Source organism: Sitodiplosis mosellana, unplaced genomic scaffold, assembly GCF_009176505.1.
Source record: "Sitodiplosis mosellana isolate CC-2019 unplaced genomic scaffold, AAFC_SMos_1.0 Smas_scaffold_6150, whole genome shotgun sequence".
Lineage (NCBI taxonomy): Eukaryota > Metazoa > Arthropoda > Insecta > Diptera > Cecidomyiidae > Sitodiplosis > Sitodiplosis mosellana.
In genome coordinates, this window is record NW_022601391.1 from 1,471,646 (window position 1) to 1,493,108 (window position 21,463).

At 36.0% G+C, this 21,463-nt stretch overlaps 2 protein-coding genes across 3 annotated transcripts in view; one reads left to right on the top strand and one right to left on the bottom strand.

The window, feature by feature from the left end:
* Nucleotides 1-3,352, top strand: part of LOC129574034 (nucleus accumbens-associated protein 1-like) — a 48,293-nt gene extending 44,941 nt beyond the window's left edge. For both annotated transcript variants that reach the window (XM_055455339.1, XM_055455340.1), the window contains exons 3-4: nt 2,333-2,426; nt 2,529-3,352. In XM_055455339.1, coding sequence (XP_055311314.1) covers nt 2,333-2,426; nt 2,529-2,974 — 540 coding nt within the window. In that variant the 3' untranslated portion in view covers nt 2,975-3,352. The remainder of the gene's footprint in view (nt 1-2,332; nt 2,427-2,528) is intronic.
* Nucleotides 1-21,463, bottom strand: part of LOC129574036 (maternal protein exuperantia) — a 249,156-nt gene that overhangs the window by 180,156 nt on the left and 47,537 nt on the right. The gene's annotated exons all lie outside the window — the stretch shown is intronic.

A 21,463-nucleotide genomic window follows, 5' to 3' on the forward strand; every position in this document is an offset into this window, starting at 1 on the left:
AAACGGTTATATTTTGTTCAACGCATTAAATGAATTATTTGATGTTGTCTGAAAGGTAGCACAAAGTACACACACACACACACACACACTTACAAACACTTGGTGGTGATCAACAAAAACCACCCGACCACTAAGAATAGTAAAGGAATCGTACGAAAACCTACGGCCATACTTGGAAACAACCTCATCAAAATGCCAGAGTAATTTACCATGCTGACTTAAACTCCGAAATGTCCACAATAGATGAGATTTTGTTGATAAGATCTTGAACTTTTTTTTGAAAATGATACATATGACAAAAAAGTCAATCGATTCGGAGACAAAAATGATTTTAGATGATTTTTTCTTCGTTTTGTTTTCTTGTTAAAGAAAAACTACAAACAAATGTTACGAGCAATGTGAAAAGCTATTTCGAAGGCTGGAAAAGCGAAAACAATTCATAGAAACTCAAGCAAAACACAGCTTCAAAAATAACACGAGCGATGATGTTCCGTGTCAGTGGCAAGTATCGATGTTGCTAGTCTCTGGAGGATATACAAATATAATTTATGATGTTTTTAAGCAAGTATTGAATGTGTATTGAAAACAGTTCTATATGGTGTGCATTCTTGTCGATCCACTTTTCTGTTCTGACTTGTGATTTTTACTATTATACTTATCAAAACAAAAACTTGTGAAGGCTTCGGTACGGCACACATTCTTTTTCGGAGTATTAAATGGATGTGTTCTTTATTCGGTTATTACGGGGAACAGAGCATTTCTAATAATAACCAAATAAATATTTTGTTTTTTTCTTCTTCGTTCTAATGTTTTTCTGGAAAAGTACTTGAAACTTTCTTGCCAAATGTGTGCGTGTCTGCAATTGGGCATTTTGGATGGAACACTTCGTGTTAGTGTATTGAACAAATGATGCAATATGACGCAATCGATACATATGAAAAATGTGGTTGTTTAAACCGATACGGACACATTTCAAAAATATAAATACTTAAGTCAGTGTCGAGTTTAATATGCACGCTTCTCTCTCTCTCTCTCGGCCGTAATAGAACACAATTGAAGGTGAACATAAAAACATTTTTACATAAAACACACAGACACATCGCAATAACATTGCAAACAGAGGAGTAAAGAGTCAAGAGTATCCAGGCCGTCCGTTTGTTAAACGGACTTTTGGTATAATTAACATTTTATTTTCGTCGTTTCAGTTATTATTGTTCTCTCTCTCTCTCTCTCTCTCTCTCTCTCTCTCTCTCTCTCTCTCTCTCTCTCTCCCAATGCCAGGGGATAATGACAGAAAAAAAGTGGAGTACACAATGAAAATAAAACAAAATATCCCCTGCTGAATAAATGGCGCTATTTTTAAAATGTTGTCTTCAAATTCATACGACTGTAGAAGTCAAATAGTACGGCATGGGAATATGTTATGCATTTTATAGGATCGTTTCGATCAGCTCAAGTGCTTGAGCTCACTCTCGCTCCATGCTCATTTTAACAAGCGCATTTCTCGTATGCGTTATTCTATACGGTACTTGTGCTGTAGAATGAATGCTCTTCGCTTTAAAGAGCCAAATGAATTGATGTTAGAAATTTTGAATGCATATTTATTAGGCTATATTATGGATATGAATGCGCTAAAACATACAATTTTCCATATTAAATGAAACGGACCACATACAACTGTACCACTCGTTTCATAACTTTATAACCCAAGCTAATATAGTCATATACTCATATGGCCGATGATTTATAAATTGAGAGCGCTGCTATGAGTGGTTCAAATTTCATTTCTATTATAATGAACACTTGCAATAGCTACTGTTGCCGGTGCTGGGTGTATACGGTCTGTATGTATTTTTGCCCTTGTTTGTTATTTGCTAGTCGTTTTTGTTTTTGTTTGTCACATTTCTTTGGCATTACAAAAATTCTTATTAGAACATTTATGCAATTCTATGCTCGTTTCTCTCATATGCACCGTGTTCATCGCTACGCGGCTGTATTTTTTACCCAATTTAAATGATTTGCGATTTTCAAAGCGATATAATGATTTGAATGAGCCTTTTTCGGCAATGACTTCGAATACAATGTTGATGAAAACATAACACACTCAATGGCAAACTATGTTTTGTATCACATGCAAATATGCCGAATTTTAATTGTTGGCCCATCGCATTTAATAAAAGTGTGAGGTTTTGGCAAATACAAAAACTCGAATTTATTAGAGAACAGCCTGAAAACAATCAGTTTGATTTCCGAGCGTTTTTTTTATTAGAGTAAACGATGAAAATAAGTGGGAAAGAAATTAATTTTCGTTTTTTTTCACTTTGCATTTCAGAACCTTCAAGGTTTCCATTGGATGGATCCAAATGTTCACTCACTCACATCGGAGATACTAGATATTGATGGAGTCAAACCGAAAACAGGCAAAAGTAAGTTATTTATCGAGTAAAACTTATCAAAGAAAGTAAAAAAATGCACACCAAGAAAAAAATGTCAGTCGTTAATCATAATATTTGTTAAAATTCGTCTAGAAAGTGAAACGTCTTCAAAATTGAAAGCACCTTCATGGACGGCCGATCAATTACGGGAAGCGATCGATTCGGTGGTGAGGCAAAAAATGCGTTTCACACAAGCAAGCACCAAATACAATATACCGAAAGGAACGCTATACGATAATATTCTTGGTAAATCGAATCGAATGGAAGTATTGGCCAAATCCGGTTTGAATGCACACGATGAAAATGCGATACTGGAATATTGTTGTGATCTCTCGGCGTCACCGTACAATCGGCGCACACGAAAACCGCTATCAGAAATTTTGCAGTTCGTCTATCGGTTGGAGAACTGTAATCATCAAGTGTTTGACGAGAATGGGAGATTCGCCTATCGATGGTGGTGGGCATTTTGTAAAAAGTATTCAATCGTCTCACTACATTACGATAACAATGCAAATATCAAAATGACCGAACGAAATTGATTTTCTAGCCGCCCATTCGATTCACTTCTTACATCCTGACGAGAAGAAAAAGAACGAATATAAAAAACACATACATTCCATTTCAATGTTAACATATCTTATGATTACTTTATAAGTTTGTCGTGCCTTTTGTTTTATGACATTTTTGCTTCATTTATTTTCCGTTTTGTTTTCTGTTTTGTCGTCGGGTGAACATACATAAAAAAAAAGAACACAAAAACACACAGAATGATTGATCGATTGTATTTTATAGTTTATGTCTAGTGAAAGTACTAGTAGATCTTGAGTCAAAGACGTTAAAAAGTAAGACGTTGTAAAGACAATATGTTTCATGGCAAGCATGAATTCAATAAAATCGAATACAACAATTGAAATAAATTGTATTTATTTGTTTATGTTAATGTGGACACAAACGTGCGAGCAATACTTCTCAGTCTCTCTCTCTCAGTCTCTCTCTATCTCTCTCTCTCTCTCTCTCTTTTACACACAATCGAAATGGTCCAAAATCTATGCGGAATGGAGCGAATCAACTGTGATTATGTTATGGATTCATATGTACGTTGTTCGTATGTATTTGGCTCCCCATACTATTTGCATGTCTATCGATCAACAGTGGGTATGGTGATGTTGTGTGTTATATGGTATGGCAGCCGTCGACTCCGTCCATTCGATGTTTCTTTGATGTTATTCCTTTTATCAAATTTGTAAGCGGTGACATCCTTGCACACTACACAATAGACCGACATATTCAAAACAATAACCTATCTAAAAATACACGGATGTTAATATTTCAACAAGAAATCAAAACCGAAACAACGACAACAACGAAGAAAGAAGAAGCACGAAACGACTGCCATCAACAACAAAAATGTATCCAGCACTTGATCGAATTTACAAAAAATACCTTTTTTTGTCGCTGCTTGTTGTTCGTTTTGTTTCTTGCATGCAAACGAATGACAGATAAACACATTTTCGAAGCAGATAAAAATCGGTAACGGGCAAAAAAATACATCAACAAACCAAAACCGTATTCGACAATTCGAAGGAAAAACGTGAAATATGCAAAACATAGAGACCACGAGCATGGGCTTGAAATATGCATGCCGAAGAGTGGAACAACAGCAACAAAGAAGAAGAAGAAGAAGAGAAAAAAGCAACAAACAAATGAAAATAGAAAGAGTGCTCACATTCACCGGCGTCATCGACAAGAAACCATAAATATCTGCATAAGTACGTGTGCAGTCCATCATATCCATTTTGTAATAAAACTGATGGCTTGACATTTGTCGTTTGCTCGAAGACGGACGCGGCGGCGGTGTGTATGTGTCTACGTGGTTTATATGCAGATTGATAGAATGAATACGCGCGCGAATACGACCGGCCACATCAGATTCAGATTGTTTGATTTGTTGTGTTTGGCTGTCTTTCGATTTCATTCATTCTCGGATCGACTTTGAAATCCTAAGCATTTTTGATCACAAGATAAAAGCATATGTAAATTCATTTGATTGTGGTTGATAGCAGAGTGTACAAGCGCATGTACGCTCTAAGCGTGAGAGAGAAGCAAAGGGAGGCTAAGTGGTAAATGGCAAACGTGAACTACGGCAACAACAATAATATCAGAAAAAGAAGATAAGGCAAAACAAAAAAAGAAGCCTCTGCAAATTTCTTAAATAACGACTGACGGCGAAGAGAGAAAAAATGTAAATAATAACGAATTAAAATAGAAGCGAGGCAGACCAAATAAGTATATATTGTTGTTGTAGTATTGTAATTGGATCGATCGTCCTTGTCGATCGAACAGTCTCTGACAGAGACACACAAGAGCAACGAGCAACGGTACCAATTGAGTCAATTGCGATTTTGAGTCAATTGCAAAGCGAGTGAAATAATAATGGGAAAAAAAGAATGAGCAACAAAGAAACATTTGCATTCATGTTGTACAGGTAAATTTCGATAAGCTCGAACACAACTATATAACAAATGAAATGGTGAAAACCAAACGATATTAAATGACAATCACGCGGACGACCGTCCGAATATTAATCGCAAAAAGACAAGACAAAAGAAGAAAAAAATGAAGCGGTGAAGAAAACTGAACCATCATTGCAATGGAAACGTGTAGAAAAAATGTGACCAGAGCAGCAGAAGAAATGTCGAAAAGGAAATTCCATTCACATTTATTATGAATCGTTCAACCACGCTACTTCTCTCTCTCTCTCTCTGTGTGTGTGTGTGTGTGTGTGTTTTTTTGGTGTCTTGTTGGTCTTCGTCATTTCTTGTCGTTGCCAATATTGCATTCGGCCACTTTTCCATGCATTCGATTTTCATTCATCCACTTGCTCTCTTTCTATCATCTCTTTCTATCTCTCAATCATCCAGTCGATTTATTCATAACTGGTGAACGCTCGCACACGCGCTCGCCCTCTAAACTCATCATTCGTCATCGTTTTCTTTGTGGCTATGGAATATGATTTTTCTTCCATTGCACTTCCATTTTTCTTTTCTCATTGTGTTCGTTTTCCTTTTCTTTTCTTTTGTTTTCTCATTCATTGCGCTCTTCATCGCCGATTCAACGAAATATTTTCCATTTGGTCATTTTCATGCACAACTGAATCGAGCGATGCAGAGATGGAAATGAAAAAAAAAACAGATTCTCGTGACTCTTTTTCTAAATAGATGGAGAGCATTTTTTTTGTCGTCACTCCTCATTTGTTCAATCATCAATTTTTTATTATATTGAATTTTCAGCCAATGCTTTTGTCTTATTTAATTTGAAAAGCGAACAATCAAGAAACACGATTGAAAAATGGATTTGTTCCATTTGTTGAATCTTTTTTTTTTCTTCTGTCGTGCAGACGAAGTGACACGAAATTCAGTCGAGATATACTACCGCATTTTATACAGAAATGGAATTGAAGTAAGAAAATACGTACATAAAATAGATAGCTTCATTATAAAGTCTTCATACTGTGAAAATTCACGGTCGACAGACGGCCAAAGACCAAATGGAAAATGCCCCCCCAGCTAAGATGAACGAACAGTGCATATATTTAGTCAATTGAAAAGAAAAGAAAAAAACGTTCAAACATTTCTCTTTAATTGGATTGGATACTAATCAAAACACTTATAATTCGCTTGATTCCATCGCGTATCAGTGATTACACGCACGCATTTCAAGCGCTAGATCGATTAAAGGCTATTTACTTTTGTTTATCATGATGCGAATTGAAATCAGATTAGGATCAATTTAAATTAAAGCACTGATTTGATTTGATCCCGAAATAAAGCCACCCACCCAATGGTTAATATGACAAACGATTATATCACTTTTTGGTGACCAACAATTTGAATCGATAAACGATAATTAAAACAGTGTGTAAACTCGATTTATTCGCTGCAAACTCATTTGCTAATTAGTAGGTGAATAGTGTATTTTGTTAAATTAAATAAATTGAATGGTTTGGAGCGAAAATGTAATACAGAAAAGTTGAGCGGAAAAATGTCGAATGAAAAGGGATAGCTATATAGTCCACTATAGTTTACTATACAGTATACTATATAGCTATCCCTTTTCCGCTCACTCATTATCGACATTTTTTCCGCTCAACTTTTCTGTATTACATTTTCGCTCCAAACCATTCAATTGTGAATCGTTGCGATTAGATGTGATGATGGTAGGAAATGAGGGCGATACTGGGCGAGCGAGTGAGTGCATGGTGAAAAAGTTGCACCCTCCACGACAAAGTAACAGAGCATTGTGTGGTTTTCTATTATGTTGTTGAATTAAATGTAATGCAGGCGGACCAAAGGGAGCAAATAAAAATGAATTCAGGCACCGCCACTGAAACGAAATAAAAATTGAATAAATAATACTATGCTCTGGTTAAATATGCTCTTTCATTCTCATAATCTGGCTCTTGCACAGGAGCGATCGCTTTGCGACTCTTTATGGATGACAAAATGGATGTGGTGGTGGCGCACACCGCCAAAAATCGTTGTGTTTTATGCTTTTTTGTTTAATAATTTAAATCGGTTCAGGGAAAACAAATACAAACATTATCATTGGCATTGTAAATGGCGTATGTGCAAGAAAGAGATAGAAAGAGTAGGATAGGAGCGAAGTACACAAGTGTATAGCCGACCGCATTAGATACAATTCACCTATTATCTATTCCGTCATGGTCGTGTGTACCATTAGTTGTGACTTTTGTTCACTTTGTCCAGTCTAATTTATATTTATTGCTTGTAATTGTGTAACCAAATCGAAATTAATTTCATTTTATACAAAACTATTTGTTTCATTCGCGATGCATTCAGTGGAGAGCGAGGTGGAGGCTAGCTACCGAAACCGTGCAACACGGTTTTATGAATGCATTACAAATTTATTTATTTGTATTCATGCATTTTGTCCAATTATGTCAACAGAGTGGATTTTGTTCTATTTCCTATATCACGGATGTCAGTCTTGGATCTCGTACAAATATTTGCTCAATGCAATTGAAATTAAATTCAAATTTTTCATTGGAAATGCAATCATTCATTTCATATTATTTCTACCATTGACCCAAGACGGAGAAAAAGCTCCAATTCCATTTTCAATGCTCAACAACTAGAAAAAATGTGAGTTTATTCGGGTTTTTACATGTCATTTTTTCCAGTTTCAATAAGGGTGTTAGACACATTTACCGGAAATAATTAAAAACTGGCGGTTAACGAGTGGCGCCATGACTCACCGACAAACTAATAGACAACAAGCTATGGCGTTTTAGAACATTTAAATTTTACAACTAATGTAAATTACATTGCTATGTGCCCGATTTATTTAAATTAAATGATATAACGCAAAATGGAATTCGATTCAACTGGAATGTAGTTTGCATATGCAATTTTTCGGCCGTTAGACGGTGGGCATACAGGGAGGGAATTGACCTCAATCTCGAAATAGACAGTGGATGAAACATATTTTTTTTTCATTCGATAAAGTCTATTATTGAATCTGCATGCCAAATTTTTTTACATACGTAAAAATAGACTTATTGCCCAATGCATCACATAGATGTTACTGTTTCAAAACTTATAAATAAATATTTATTCTAATAAAATCAATCTATGGAAGTTATAATTAAAAATATAAATAACACGTACGGTCCCAATCTTCTTTAGCTAAAATCTCTCTCTCTCTATCTCTCTTTCTTCCTATCTATTCAACCAGCAAATGAAGATGTGCTTTACTAGTATTGGCGTCTATCGTAAAAGATACATAGCACCCACTTACAAGAACAAGTAATTGAGTAGTTTAGTAAACAGCTCAAGTGTCCTAGTTGGATTAGAGTAAATTATAAGACATGGTGATGTAAGCTTGAACAAATACAGTGTTCAAAAGTTTTGAGTCAAAACCACAATAGCTCATAAGAAAATATCTGCTGGCGTTTGTCTCGTATTGGACTGGAATGGGCAAAATCAAAGCGCCAAATGATAAAATCGCTTTAAATAGAGTCACAAGTCAAGGATATGATCAATAGCAGACGCCGGTCTATATAGCCGCAATATAAATGTAGTCAAGATGTGCAAAGCGATAACGTCAAGGGAAAACCACCGAGATGTGTGCATTATTTAAGATCAAATTCAGTACACGAAAATGCTGTTCTACTTTCGAAAGAAGTCCGGATATTTTTTCTTCAAATGTTTTTAAATCCTTGGCAGGTTTCTTTTATATTGTTTTCAAATATTATTCGTTTCATGTCTTATTTAGAAAAAAAAACTTTCACAATATAAAGAAGTAATACAAATTGATGATTAATTCGAATAATAATTTTTTTCTAAGAGAAAAAAACAGACTGCCACCAAAAAAGTGAATGACTGTGAGTCGAAAATGTCGAGAGACTTGTTATGAATAAAAAGAGAAAAAAAGAAAATAGGATGGTAAATATGTTGCATGTTGAAATGCTATTTTCCAATCAGATTGATTCCATATTGATGCCCCTCTGTGGTAAGTGGCCAGTGCCGTTTGAGACGCAAGTGTGCGTGGGTCGTTGATTGTTCAAGCGAATTGGGGAAATCAACCGACCTGCATTTTCGCCATAAAATCGTCGCACTGCACATTCTCCATATGCACGATCGGAGGAGAAGCTTATAGCAACTTATGATATGCAACATGAAATGTGTTTTATACACACGATAGCATTTAACAGTGAGTCGTGCTTCCCCTTAAGCGATATATTCGTGCTCTCGGTTCTCCGATGGATCGACTTGTAGTTTTTTCATGCCCCTCTTTCTCTCTCTCTCTCTCTCTCTCTCTCTCTCTCTCTCTCTCTCTGGCTTGTTCGCCGGTTCACGTTCGTTCGTTTTTCGTTTCTTTGTAATATTACTCCTCAGTCTTTCAAGCTCTCTCTCGCATCAAACGCATTCGATGATGTATGCCACATAAATATGTACACCGAAAATACACATATGCTCAGTTTGACCACTAGCAGAATTCCATTTGAAAGCCGAAGAGGTGGACAATATTTCTCTCCGCGCGCTTCACATCACATCCACCACACACAGCATTAATTTATTTTTCTCTGTTACATCTTGTTATCAAACTGCTTTTTTCGTTGTTGTTGGTGTTGCTGCTGCTGCTGCTGCTGCTGGTCGCAATGCATTCGGTATGAATCGATTGTGTATCTCTCACGTATGGCTTGGCAAAATCAAATGCGAATATACACGTATATATGTGTAAAGAGTAGAAAAAATGCGGTACCGTCACGAATCTGCATATGGAGAAGAGAATGTAAAAGAGAGAAAGAACGAACGTTTCTGCAAGAAATCACCGCCTATTTATGAAACACATTCTTCTCGGCCGTACTGTGTAGCTACTAGCTACTGCTGCGTTGCATGATTCGTCGTGTCGGTGTGTATGTGGCGTAGAGAGCGCACAACACGAATATTAACGATGGCAATTGCACATAAACTAAAGGTAGCATTTTGTAAACAGAGAAAAAAAAACAGAAAAAAAACTTAGAATATGAAGAGCGTAAACAAAAATCAAACTTTACCATCGATGTAGGGCACACACATAAATTCGACTCATTTTTTTGGCCACAGCGAGCGAGAACACGCGAAAAGACAGACGAAGACGAAGAGTGGACGATAGAAAGAGAGACAGGGAAATAAAGAAGAGGGAAAAACATGATGCGCGCTCGCAGTAACAAAGCAAACTGATTTTGGTTAAAATGTGCAAAAGTAAATGTTACATTCATTGAACGTAGCACCAAAGAGCGAGCAACCATCAAATAACACATATTACCCGCTTAGGTCACTAAAAAATTGATTAAGGCTGTGCGCACATTGGTTAATCAGTTTTTTTTTTCGCTTCAAAAGCGCTTTAATTCTGATCCAAAGCCCAAACCAAAGAGAATCGAACGCGCGGTACAATGTACAGCAGGCAACAAAGAAGAAAAAAACGATCACCAATAAAACGGATAACGAAAACAGTAGCCAGGCACGAACGGGAATTTACATAAATTGTCTTTAAATCGATAAAAGATACATCATCATCATCTTTGCTTTGCCCATATATTTCTTTCTTGTTTGACGAAGGCGAGAGATAGGGAGGAAGCAAAAAAAAGAAGGATGATGAAACGGGAGAGGCAGAGGGAAAGAGAGAAAAAGCAAAAAGAGATAAAATTGATATTAACGACTTTTCCTCCTGTTATATTCATTTTATGGTATGTTTGACGCGCTGCTGTTGTTGATATGTTTTGTTCTTCTTTTTCTTTTTTTTCTCTTTCATCTCTCTGGACGCTCTGTTGCGATTTGATTGAGGACTGACCTTCTGTTGGTTGGCTGTGTGTCCCATCTTTCTCTCTCTCGACGGCTACTGCTAACGAACACAGTTAAATGATTGCAACGCCATCCAAAGTCAATAATTATGATAATAGCCCAAAAAAATACGTCTTATCGTATTATTCAAAATCATTTCAATTCATTTCATAAAATATTAATACACATTCCCTCCCCCTCTCTCTCTCTCTCTCTCTCTCTCTCTCTCTCTCTCTCTTTCTCGCCCATTTTACTTCGTTTTGCCGCGTCTTTTCATTACATTTACCATTCGATATGTATTTATCAAATATTGTGTATGTGAACATTTCTCTTTCTTTGTTGGCTATCTAAAAGTTTGGTGTATGCATGGTGTGTGTTTTTTTCTGTTCGCTGACGGTTTCGGAATGAAATCGTATTATTAAGTTTTCAGCTTGTTGTTTTTTGTTGTTGTTGTTGTGTGTGTGCTCATTTGCAAACCTATTTGTGCCCTCTTTGCTTTGATGCTTCGGCAACCGATACACCTTCGACCGATTCGATGGAATATCCAAATGGGAAAATGGGCAGTCGAAATAAGCGAGAAAAAAACAATATGGATAGCAAAAAAAAGCGCACCATAGCCAAAAGCATTACAATCGAATCAATTCGAGCATTTTATTTCGATGCTCTCTATTTAAATAATAACTGTTTTGCAATTGCAATAAAGAGGAATACAACAACAGAAGAATAAGAAGAAGGAGGGAAAAAAACAGATTCAAACGAATCCATACTGAAAATAATATAATACGTAATTTATGCTGCGAAATTAAAGACGAAATGGAAAATTATGGAAATATTAAGACCTACCTAATAAAGAAAAAGAGAGGGAATAAAGCGAAAGGAATAAAAAGCCGGCAAAACCTATCAAACAATATTTTTATTAAATTATGCCTTTGGCAATGCCCACTCTTCGGGTTTTTTTTCTGCTCTCCACTTTGTTGTGATATCGTCGATAGAGTGGCTCATTTTCCTTTGTTATTTATTATTTTTTTCTTATTGAAATGAAGACAGACTTTAAAAAAGAAACGTTCAATCGAATCCTACAATCGAAATCCATGTCTCGGCACAGCCAACGAACACAAACACACACAAAAAACCATCGCCATTGAATTTCTTATTTTATTGGCTGTGAACATCGCTGTGAAATTCAATTTAGTTGGATTCTCTCTCTCTCTCTTTGTTGATGCACAGAAGAAAAGAAAACTGAAGCACCGATTTCAAGAATTGCATTGCGATCGTGACGAGACATGCCGATCAATTCAATCTAATATTTGTGTAAGAAAAAAATTGATTTCCGTTTTCGATTGACTGTAATTACAATATTACAATCATATAAGATCTGAAGCAATGTGCCCGCAAGAAAGTTTCGTGGTGATGCTCAATGTGAAAAATAAATTGTAATAAAAAAAAACATGAACTCGAATCGCAAGAAAATTGTTGAGGGAATGAAATGCATACTTGACAATTGACGAGTAGCAAGCCGAAAATGTGAGTTCTCGTGTTCCATCGGCCGCAAATGGAATGTTTCATGATAAAAGAATCAATTAAAAGGGCCCAAGGTCATGCAAGAGTTCAAGCATGCCTTTTGGCCACTGAGGATTTAGTAGTGTTATTTTGTTGTATTTTTTTTCTGCATTGAAAATATTCTTGAAGCCTGCCATTCTTTCAAAGCCCGTATATATTGAGTGTGTCGCTGCTGCTGTGGCACATTTTGCCAGACAATGAAACCGACCGAAAATGTGTGCATGCGAAGAAATATTTTACATAGCCTTTTAATCATTTTGTCAGCGAAAAAAGCCAATTCCATAAATATAGGGTGAAATTTGTGTGTCGGCCCCATACAGGCAAAGTCATATAAAAGCAACATCGAAACGGTTGGCGTTTATTTTTTTTGTCCAGTGAGTGTGAATATAGTGTGATATCACACGCCATTTCATTTATTCGGTTCGTCAAAGGAACAAAGAGAGTGAATAGAAAAAAACATATACTACCGACTAAATCGCTATTCTGAATGACTTCAATCGCTCGGTTTCAAAGTGGAAACTAAAATCAATGTATTGACCTTTGCCACTTGAGTGTTGCAGCCACAAATGACGCCGTCGTTCGAATACAGCACTGAAGCTCTAGCTGTTTATTACATTTTTACTGTGATTTGAAATCGATTTGTAAAATCGCTGAGCCTTCGTTCATAGATCCAGGGAATTTCCTGTAATTTAATGCAAGTTTGCTGTCACAAATTTTATGGTTGCTGTCACAAATAACTCTCGTATGATGGTGAAAAAGTAAACCACGAAGAAAAAAGCACAAGATAATCGCAGACCACCGTTTGACGATGGCCCAATGGCAACGGACACTTTGAAAGCCTTTGCCGAGAGTCAATAACACACACACACACGTTCCAACTTGTGTATATCGTGCATATAATATGAATGTACTGACAATCCCACGATAGGCCAAAGAAAATATCACAACTTATAACGCAAATTGATTGATATTTAATTGAAAATGAAATTTGCTTATTACATTCCTTTCAGTCCTTTTCACTAAATGCATTTACAATCTCATTAGGTATTCCATGCGCGTATTGCTGGTTCGGCTCGGGATCGGTTGAGTTGTGTTTTTCAAGAATTGAGAATTTGAGCCAGTCGAGCATTTCAGAGTTTGCTCGCACGTGCACATATAGATGAAAAAGGAAGTCGAAACGCTACTTTAAAATGGGCATGCGAAAGCGATACGACTTAATAAATATCTAATCATTTTAATCAAATGAATTTTAGAACGAGCGAATGCAATAAAAACCGTCTCGATATACAGACTATCACACCCTTAGAATATCCATTAGAAAGTTGCCATCAACTGTAGTTATGGCTTATGTGCAATAGCAAAAGAAGAATTATGCTTCAAGGATGAATGAGTGAACTGCAAGCACACACACACATTCACCAGAGACTCGTCAGCACTCGTCGAATAGAAAAGACAGTTTCGGGGCGCGCGTGCAATTCACATTATATCGCCCATTGTTTTGTTGATGGAAAACACGGCCGATATATTTCATTCGCCTATGCATAGAATGGCATTTGAATACAAGTTTCTCACAAACACATCGCATTGTGCAAAACTTCAAATAAACAATGCAAATTTCCAATTTTTTCTACTGTTCTCTGCATAAGCGTATTATTTTGTGAATTGAAGACATAATTCCCTTATTTTCACTATCGCAATCACCTTTTGAATCAACGCATTTGATCGTATCCTCGCTGCAAGTTTTTCACATTATTGCAACCGATTCATTTCAGTTTGATTTTGTTGTGCCATTGAAATGCCATAATTAACTTTCAAACGATTTGTGTTAGTTTGGCCAAACTAAATTGACTTGCGACCCATGGTTGAAATAGAGAGCGAAGAGGGAAAACAAGCTATAACAAATATATTCTCTCTTGCTTTGTCGGATCAAATCCAATGGCAAACACAGGTTTTCAAAAGTCAATTAATTTGCATGGATTTTGATTTTTGAATTTCATCGAGGGGCAGACCAATCTAAAATATTACTTTTCAGAAATGGTACTATATTACTTGGTATTACTATTGGTTTGGTCCATAGAAATCGAAAAAAAGTACCGGGAGTATCACTTCCAGCACCGGGAGCAGTTTTGAACGATCCTGGGGATCCACCAAAACCCACTTCCAGAACATAATTTTCAAGGTGAATGTTGAAATATTTCGAAATAATACGGATTTTGGTGAATCCCAGAGAATTTTAGAGAAAAGAGAGAAATATTGAAATTTTAGATGAATTTCAAGTTGCGTGAAACCCCTAGCTTCTATTAATTGGTACTAATTATAAATAATTACATATGAATATCGGAAATAATACCTACAATAAGTAATATGTTAAGTGATGTCCCCCTTGAATTTCATTAAAGAAAAATTTGTTCCAATAATTATCGAGCAAGGAAAAGAGTGCTGCCACCAGCTATTTTAATGTATAGTTAGCTGCTGCAAATTACGATTGTAATTAAACATGCTTCATTTGAGAATGGTAGCGATTTATAAAATACAAGGTAAATAAATGAATCAGCTGTCAATTCATAAACTTTGTTGTTTTATGTTCTTCTGTTTTGGTATATAGCTGAGTGTGTGTGATTGTTTTGCATGTCAAGTAATGGCCGTAACTTAGAAATGCATGAATAGTAAACACCCTTAAATAGATTTTCACCGTGTCGAATCTGGGGGAAAAATCAAGTAAACTGTGCCGAATGCAAAACACAACGCTTGAATATTCATGCAGCCGTTGGTAGCGGATCGATTTGCATAAATGCACCACCTTATTGCATACGAGCTGCTTCTTATTTTTTTATTCCAGTTGAAGGAAGTTAGAGAGAGAGAAAGAGAGAGGAGATATATAGAATGCCAGGTAGCTTGAGGAGTGCATATAATCGGACTTCATTTGAAAATATTAAAAATAGCTTGGAATTGTCGGTAAGGAGCCTTACTTTGCCTGCAGAAATGTGTCATTTCGATATACAAGATTGATAAAGTCGGCGTGAATATCAACCGTGAAGAGTATTTTCGACGAACACCAAACGGCAAACAAACAAACAAATAGAAAAAAATTAAGCAGCAGCAGAAGAACAGCAACACATCTGAATATTTTGGTGTGGCGGGAATATTTAACGAATTCCTCCATTTTGCTAGCATGTCACAACATGCATTAAGCATTTATATGCCGTCACATTTTGAACAATGCCTAGACGATTGCAAATTATCATTTCATTCATTGTGGCGGGAGCAGCGAGAGCAGGCGACCGAGAGAGAGACAGAGGCCCATCGTGTGCTTGGTTATGTTTAGAAAATCATATGAACCGCAAATTTATATCAATGACTGGAGTCATTTGGCTGGCATTTTAAAATCCCACAACGTGTTTATTGCGAATGCGTGTATATTGTATGATCAATTGCTATACATTTTATTCAAAGTATTCATTATACAAACAATGCCATATACTTGTCTGCCGAAGTTTCGTCGAGATGCAAACAACGAGTCGGACAGTCGGCCACACCGAGCGAGAAAAAAACACTCAGTTCATCGAGGGAGAGAGAAAGAAAGAGAGAAAGAGAGAGAGAGAGAGAGTGAGTGAGTGAGTGAGGGAGCTCACAGTATGCAGGCAAACTGTACAAATGCCGGATGCTTACCACAACCTCAATGTTGAAATCGAGCTATGACTCTCTCACTCTCTCTCCACCTCTCACACTCCTTCCATTCGGCGTTGCATTATTTAGAAGTCAAAACACCGGCAATATTATAAACAAAATTAAATTAAATTTAACATGGAAGTGCAAGCATAAATTTTTCAATCGAATAATACTTATGAACGTTGATAAATAGGAGCACGCTATGTATGTGTGTGCTTTCATACACACTCTGTGTTTGATTGCTGTTATTCTGCTCGTAACAATGTATCGCGAATGTTTTTATCGGCTAACTTATGCTCATCGGCTGCGCCATCACCATTGCTCTCTCTCTCTCTCTCTTCCGGGGTGCGAAGGAGAGCTGAAGAGTGTGTATGAGAGCGAGAGGGAGAGTTTAGGCAGCGAACAAAAAGATGAACGATGCAAGTGCAGTGGCTTAAACGAAATATGCACCATCAACAAATTCAATCATTAATTCATATCTCGATGCCACATCGAACAGTTTAAATGATTCCTTGCATTTGACAAAACAACTACGTACTTGTTTGCCAAATGCATGGCAGCGCAACCACCACCGATGAAACCGAAGGAATCACTGACCGTGCACCATCATTTTCATCTCTATCTCTCTCTCTCTCTCTCGTATGTATATGTTTTGAATAATGAAAACAAAGAAAATTAAACCATTGAACTGCAAAATATCGTGAATTTTGTGCAATCCGTGACTGAATGCAATGTGTGCGAATGTAATTTTCGCCACAATTGCTCCAATAGAAATGACAACGGGCAAAATGAGGAAAATGATGATATTTTCTTTGTCCATTTTCCATAATTTCTACGTATTCGCTTTCGGGTCGAACGAGTTTTAAACATGCCGCGCACACCGCACAGACGCATTCAAATTCGTGCGATTGTCTGGCGGCGGTCTTTTTCCCACCTACTCGTGCAAGCGTCTGATTACAATTTAAACTAATATGATATTTACGCTATTTTGTACTTGGGAGGAGGGTAGCCGATGAGTGGTTGGCAACGTCCATGTTCAATGCACATTCAGTGGAACAGAAAAAAATCACCTCGCCTTTCGATCGACCGTACACAACCAATATTAATATTCCATATTTATCGATTTCGAATTTTATTAATTTTTATAATTTCCTAATCGCAATATATATTGTAATGACCGGCCATTTGCACACATGTGTATGCACATTATACGCCTTACCTGAATTGAATCATTTTTATTTGCATGCAACCTTACCTTTTTTGAGGCTTTGCCAATTTTATTAGTTATCTTTTTGTTATGAGACGTTACATAATCACTTTTTATAATGCTATTTTACATTAGCTCTATATTGGACTACGAACCGAAACCACGCAAAACGGTCTCATTTATTATTGAACACTGGAATCAATCACCATGAACACAGCGCGCACTTCAAATCAATTCAACATGAAATTTTTATAGGAAAAACCCATTGGCCGGCGAATACAGCGTAATAACTTTTAGAAGAATGCGAACATTTCCAACATTTTCTACAAACTCTAATGAGTGCTCAGTAATGCATTATTCATATTGATCCCATCAAATTCGCAAATATGGCTTAAGCTCTCACCGCACTAGTTTTTTTTCTCTACATAAAATTTTGATATGACTTTGTTTTCCATTTTAACCATTTGTATTCAAAACCATAAATGATATCGTGCGGTTTACGTATTTATTAAGGGTAAAACTAAACGAAAACTATGGACAAAATTAAACTTAGAATCTGAAGATTCCCATATAAAGTTTCAATCACTTCAAAAATCAATTTACCGACCGGATAGAAATTCGCAATAAATGCATTTAATCTGGAACGAATCATTTAATCAAAATTAAAATACACATTGGCCCTTGTTTGTAGTTCTGAGAATAAGCACTGCTTTGAACAAACAGAATGGAATTATTGTTAGCATGTATTATTGATATAATGCAGCGTGTATTTCGAAAAATTATCAAGAAAAAAACTAGTAGAATTCGTACTTCCATTTAATTTTGTTGGCTTCTTCCAAATGGATATCCAAGTTGATTCAAGGTGTCAGTTGTTCGAAAATTATTCTAATAATAATTTAGATAATAGTATAATGGAAAACTAGCATATTTTACGCATGTGAATGCGATATACATAGGTAAATGTGATGGCTCATAAAATAAATCTATTTTCCTTTAATATTTTGTTAACTTTACTTTTCAATGAATTTTCCATTAGTTTCCTCAAAACGTCGTTTTTCGTGTTTACAAATGATTTGGATTTGACAAAACTCCGACGTACCACGGCCATTTGGAACTCATTTGATTAAAACTTCTTTTAACACTTTGGGCAATGAATAAAATATCATTGGGTTCTAATTAGAGCGTTATTTGCTAAAAACAACCATCAAAGGATATTTATTTGCCACACGATTTCAGATATTAAATTGAAATGGGTAAATAGAGAGCTCAATCTGGAAACATTGTAATTGATAAACGTTCACATATTTATGTTTTGAAGCAGCAAAAAAAAGCGAGAATGTAATTAGACATTGATTTATTACAGATTGCTAGTTCGAAACATCGTCATTTGAATGTGGTCGGCTTGAGTTGAAAATCGACCACCCAATGATTGTTTTTTTCTCCTTTTCATTTTCCTATCGTAATTTTGTTTAAGTTTCACACTCGAGACACACACAATTTGTTTACACACGAAAGCCGAGCGAGTAATTAAATTTAGCTAAATATTACGACTGAAAGGAAATGAACAATTTTTGTTTGAGTGTGGTTTCAAAGGCCGTTTTCAAGCCTTTTATATACAAACGATTTGATCGCCTGGGAACAAATTTACACATCATTTGAAGTGTGATGTACGCATATTTGCTGTACTGACATGATACACGGCGATGAGTGTTGGGTTTATTTTCACGATTGATTATCAGTAACGACTGGAATTCATTTGATTTGCGTTTAGTCCAACTTTAGGTTTGGAATATAAAAAAAGAAGATGAACAAATATTCACGTCTTCATGAAGCAATTAAATTATTTCCAATTTTATTGCCGATGATATGATTGGTTTACTTTTAAGTAAACTCATTTTATGGCTTCTTTTAATATACTTACTTGTTTACGAGTAAAAGAAAAATTGGCCACAAATACAAAGCACAAAATGATTTGTAGTCAAATTGTACGGAAAGTGTCAATGATTTTTTTTTTATAGATTCATGGAAATTTTAGTTTCAAAGCAAAAATGCAATTTCTGTTTACAAAATCATTTTCCACAAGAGATAATGACAGTTTCCATCAATGTTTCACATGCATGGCATCACCTAAGATATTTACACTTATTCAGACTTAATTCGTCATCGAATAAAATTATGTTAATGAAATCTCCCTTTGGGATATATTTTCATGTAAAATTGATTGTAAACGTGAAATATTTGGACCGAAATAATCATCAGCTCAAATTATATTTTTTTATGTTAAAAATTGATTTTCGATTTTTACATATTTCTTGACCCGTACAAAAAAGAAGTCATTGTTTATAATTTGGTGCTCGTGTATTTGGTACATGTATTTGTTTTGTTTGATCAATTTCATACATCTAAACCTTGTATTCATCGGAAAAAAAAGACAAAACCGAATAACATAATTAAATAATCAATTTTTTTTTTCGGTAATAGAATGTCCAGTATTGAAATCGACGTTCATTATTCGAATTCAAAGTAGAAATTAGTTGCGGCAATTTTGGAATGAAAAATTTCAATACCGCATTAATTGTTAATGACAATGATTGGATCGTTCCGATAATGAATGGTTTCTGTAGGTCAGAAAAAAAGGTTTGGAAAAATACCAAACTAATAATTCAATTATTTTCTTATTTACTAATGCTAATTATGAAGTTTGGGTCTCTCATCATTTTCCCGATGAGCATCCAATCGAAATGTGGCTTCAATTATAATTCAATAGAATCGAGATGTATTTTCTGAACATATTAGAACATTCGAGAATGGTTTGTTGTTGAAAATGTGTACGAGACAAAATGGAAAATATGCTCAACTTATCGAATTTCCACGAGGGTATCATTACACTAACAACAACATCATTTGCAAAATGAAAATCGTCCAAAACCTGCTGACACGGAGTGAACGAGCTCACTTTACAAACGCACTTGATCATCTTGCTGGTTTGACAGCTAATGTCAAATCGACTTCTGTTTCAGTGTAGTTTTCTGTTCAAACGCAAGCGTTTTCTCAGTATGGTCCGCAAAATTAAAAAAAAAACAATTCTGCCACGAACCAGTTTCTATTTTGAATCTAACATTTTGTCTTTTTTTAATTATGGAAACTCCAATATATAATATAAAACCGTAATTTTCTCTCATACAACTCAATTGAAAATGGAAGAAAAACAATTTTTTTTAAATACGGGTTTAATCTACCGAAAGAAAGCAATTTTTTGTCTTGTGTGCCAGCGGAATATTTGCACAATTTCATTTGGCAGAATCGAAACAATTTTATTTATTTAAAATTCAAATAATAATAATTAAATCACCACACAACACAATGACGACTATGTTTGACGCTGCATTGAATACACTCATCAATGTAGTTCCCGTAAAAATGTGTGGCGTTGTTGGTTTGACGTTAAATGATCGAGACTATCGCGGTGGAATTTCGTACGCTGGCAAGCAGCCGCTCCAAAATATAAGGAATGCGGTTGGTGTAGCGTATACAATTGGATGGTAGCACCAGAGAGGAGCAACGTCAATTTTCTCGTTCATTTCACTTTCGAAATTCAACAAGTGAAAGTGATAGTACAATATTATTTTCGCTAGATAAATCCTCATTATTATTTACTGAAGTGTAATGGAAATGGGAGCGCTGTGTGTTTGCATGAAAAACCTTAGTGCTTTGTACTCGCAGAAAAAAACCTCGCGTAAGTTCATCCGCGCAACAGAAAGCATTAGCAACAATGACAGGGAAGTAAGTAAGCGCAAAACTTTTGGAATCCTTTTCTCGAGCATATGAGCGCGGGAGCGTGTGTGTGTGTGCATTTTCTTCTCCTTTTTGGGCCGAAGTATCGGTTTCTCATTCCGTATCTTCTTCTCTTCTCTGCGTTGTGCAATTGAGACCTTCGGTGTGGAAAATACAAAGCCATCGCATCCGCACCATTTCCATCGTTTTCTCGGCTTCGTAGCACAAGCAATCGACATCAAACTTAAGCAAACTGGCTCACATATAAATCGAATGGGACTCATGCTGAATGGTAACATAACACTTGAGACCCATCACCACATAAACGCTTATTCGATGTGTGAATGCAGCCAAATCGGAAACGCAACACTTCTGCACGAAGGAATAAGCACAATAAAGTGGCTGCATTGAGAGAGAGAGAGAGAAAGAGAGAGAGAGAGAGAGAGAGAGAGAGAGAGAGAGAGAGAGAGAGA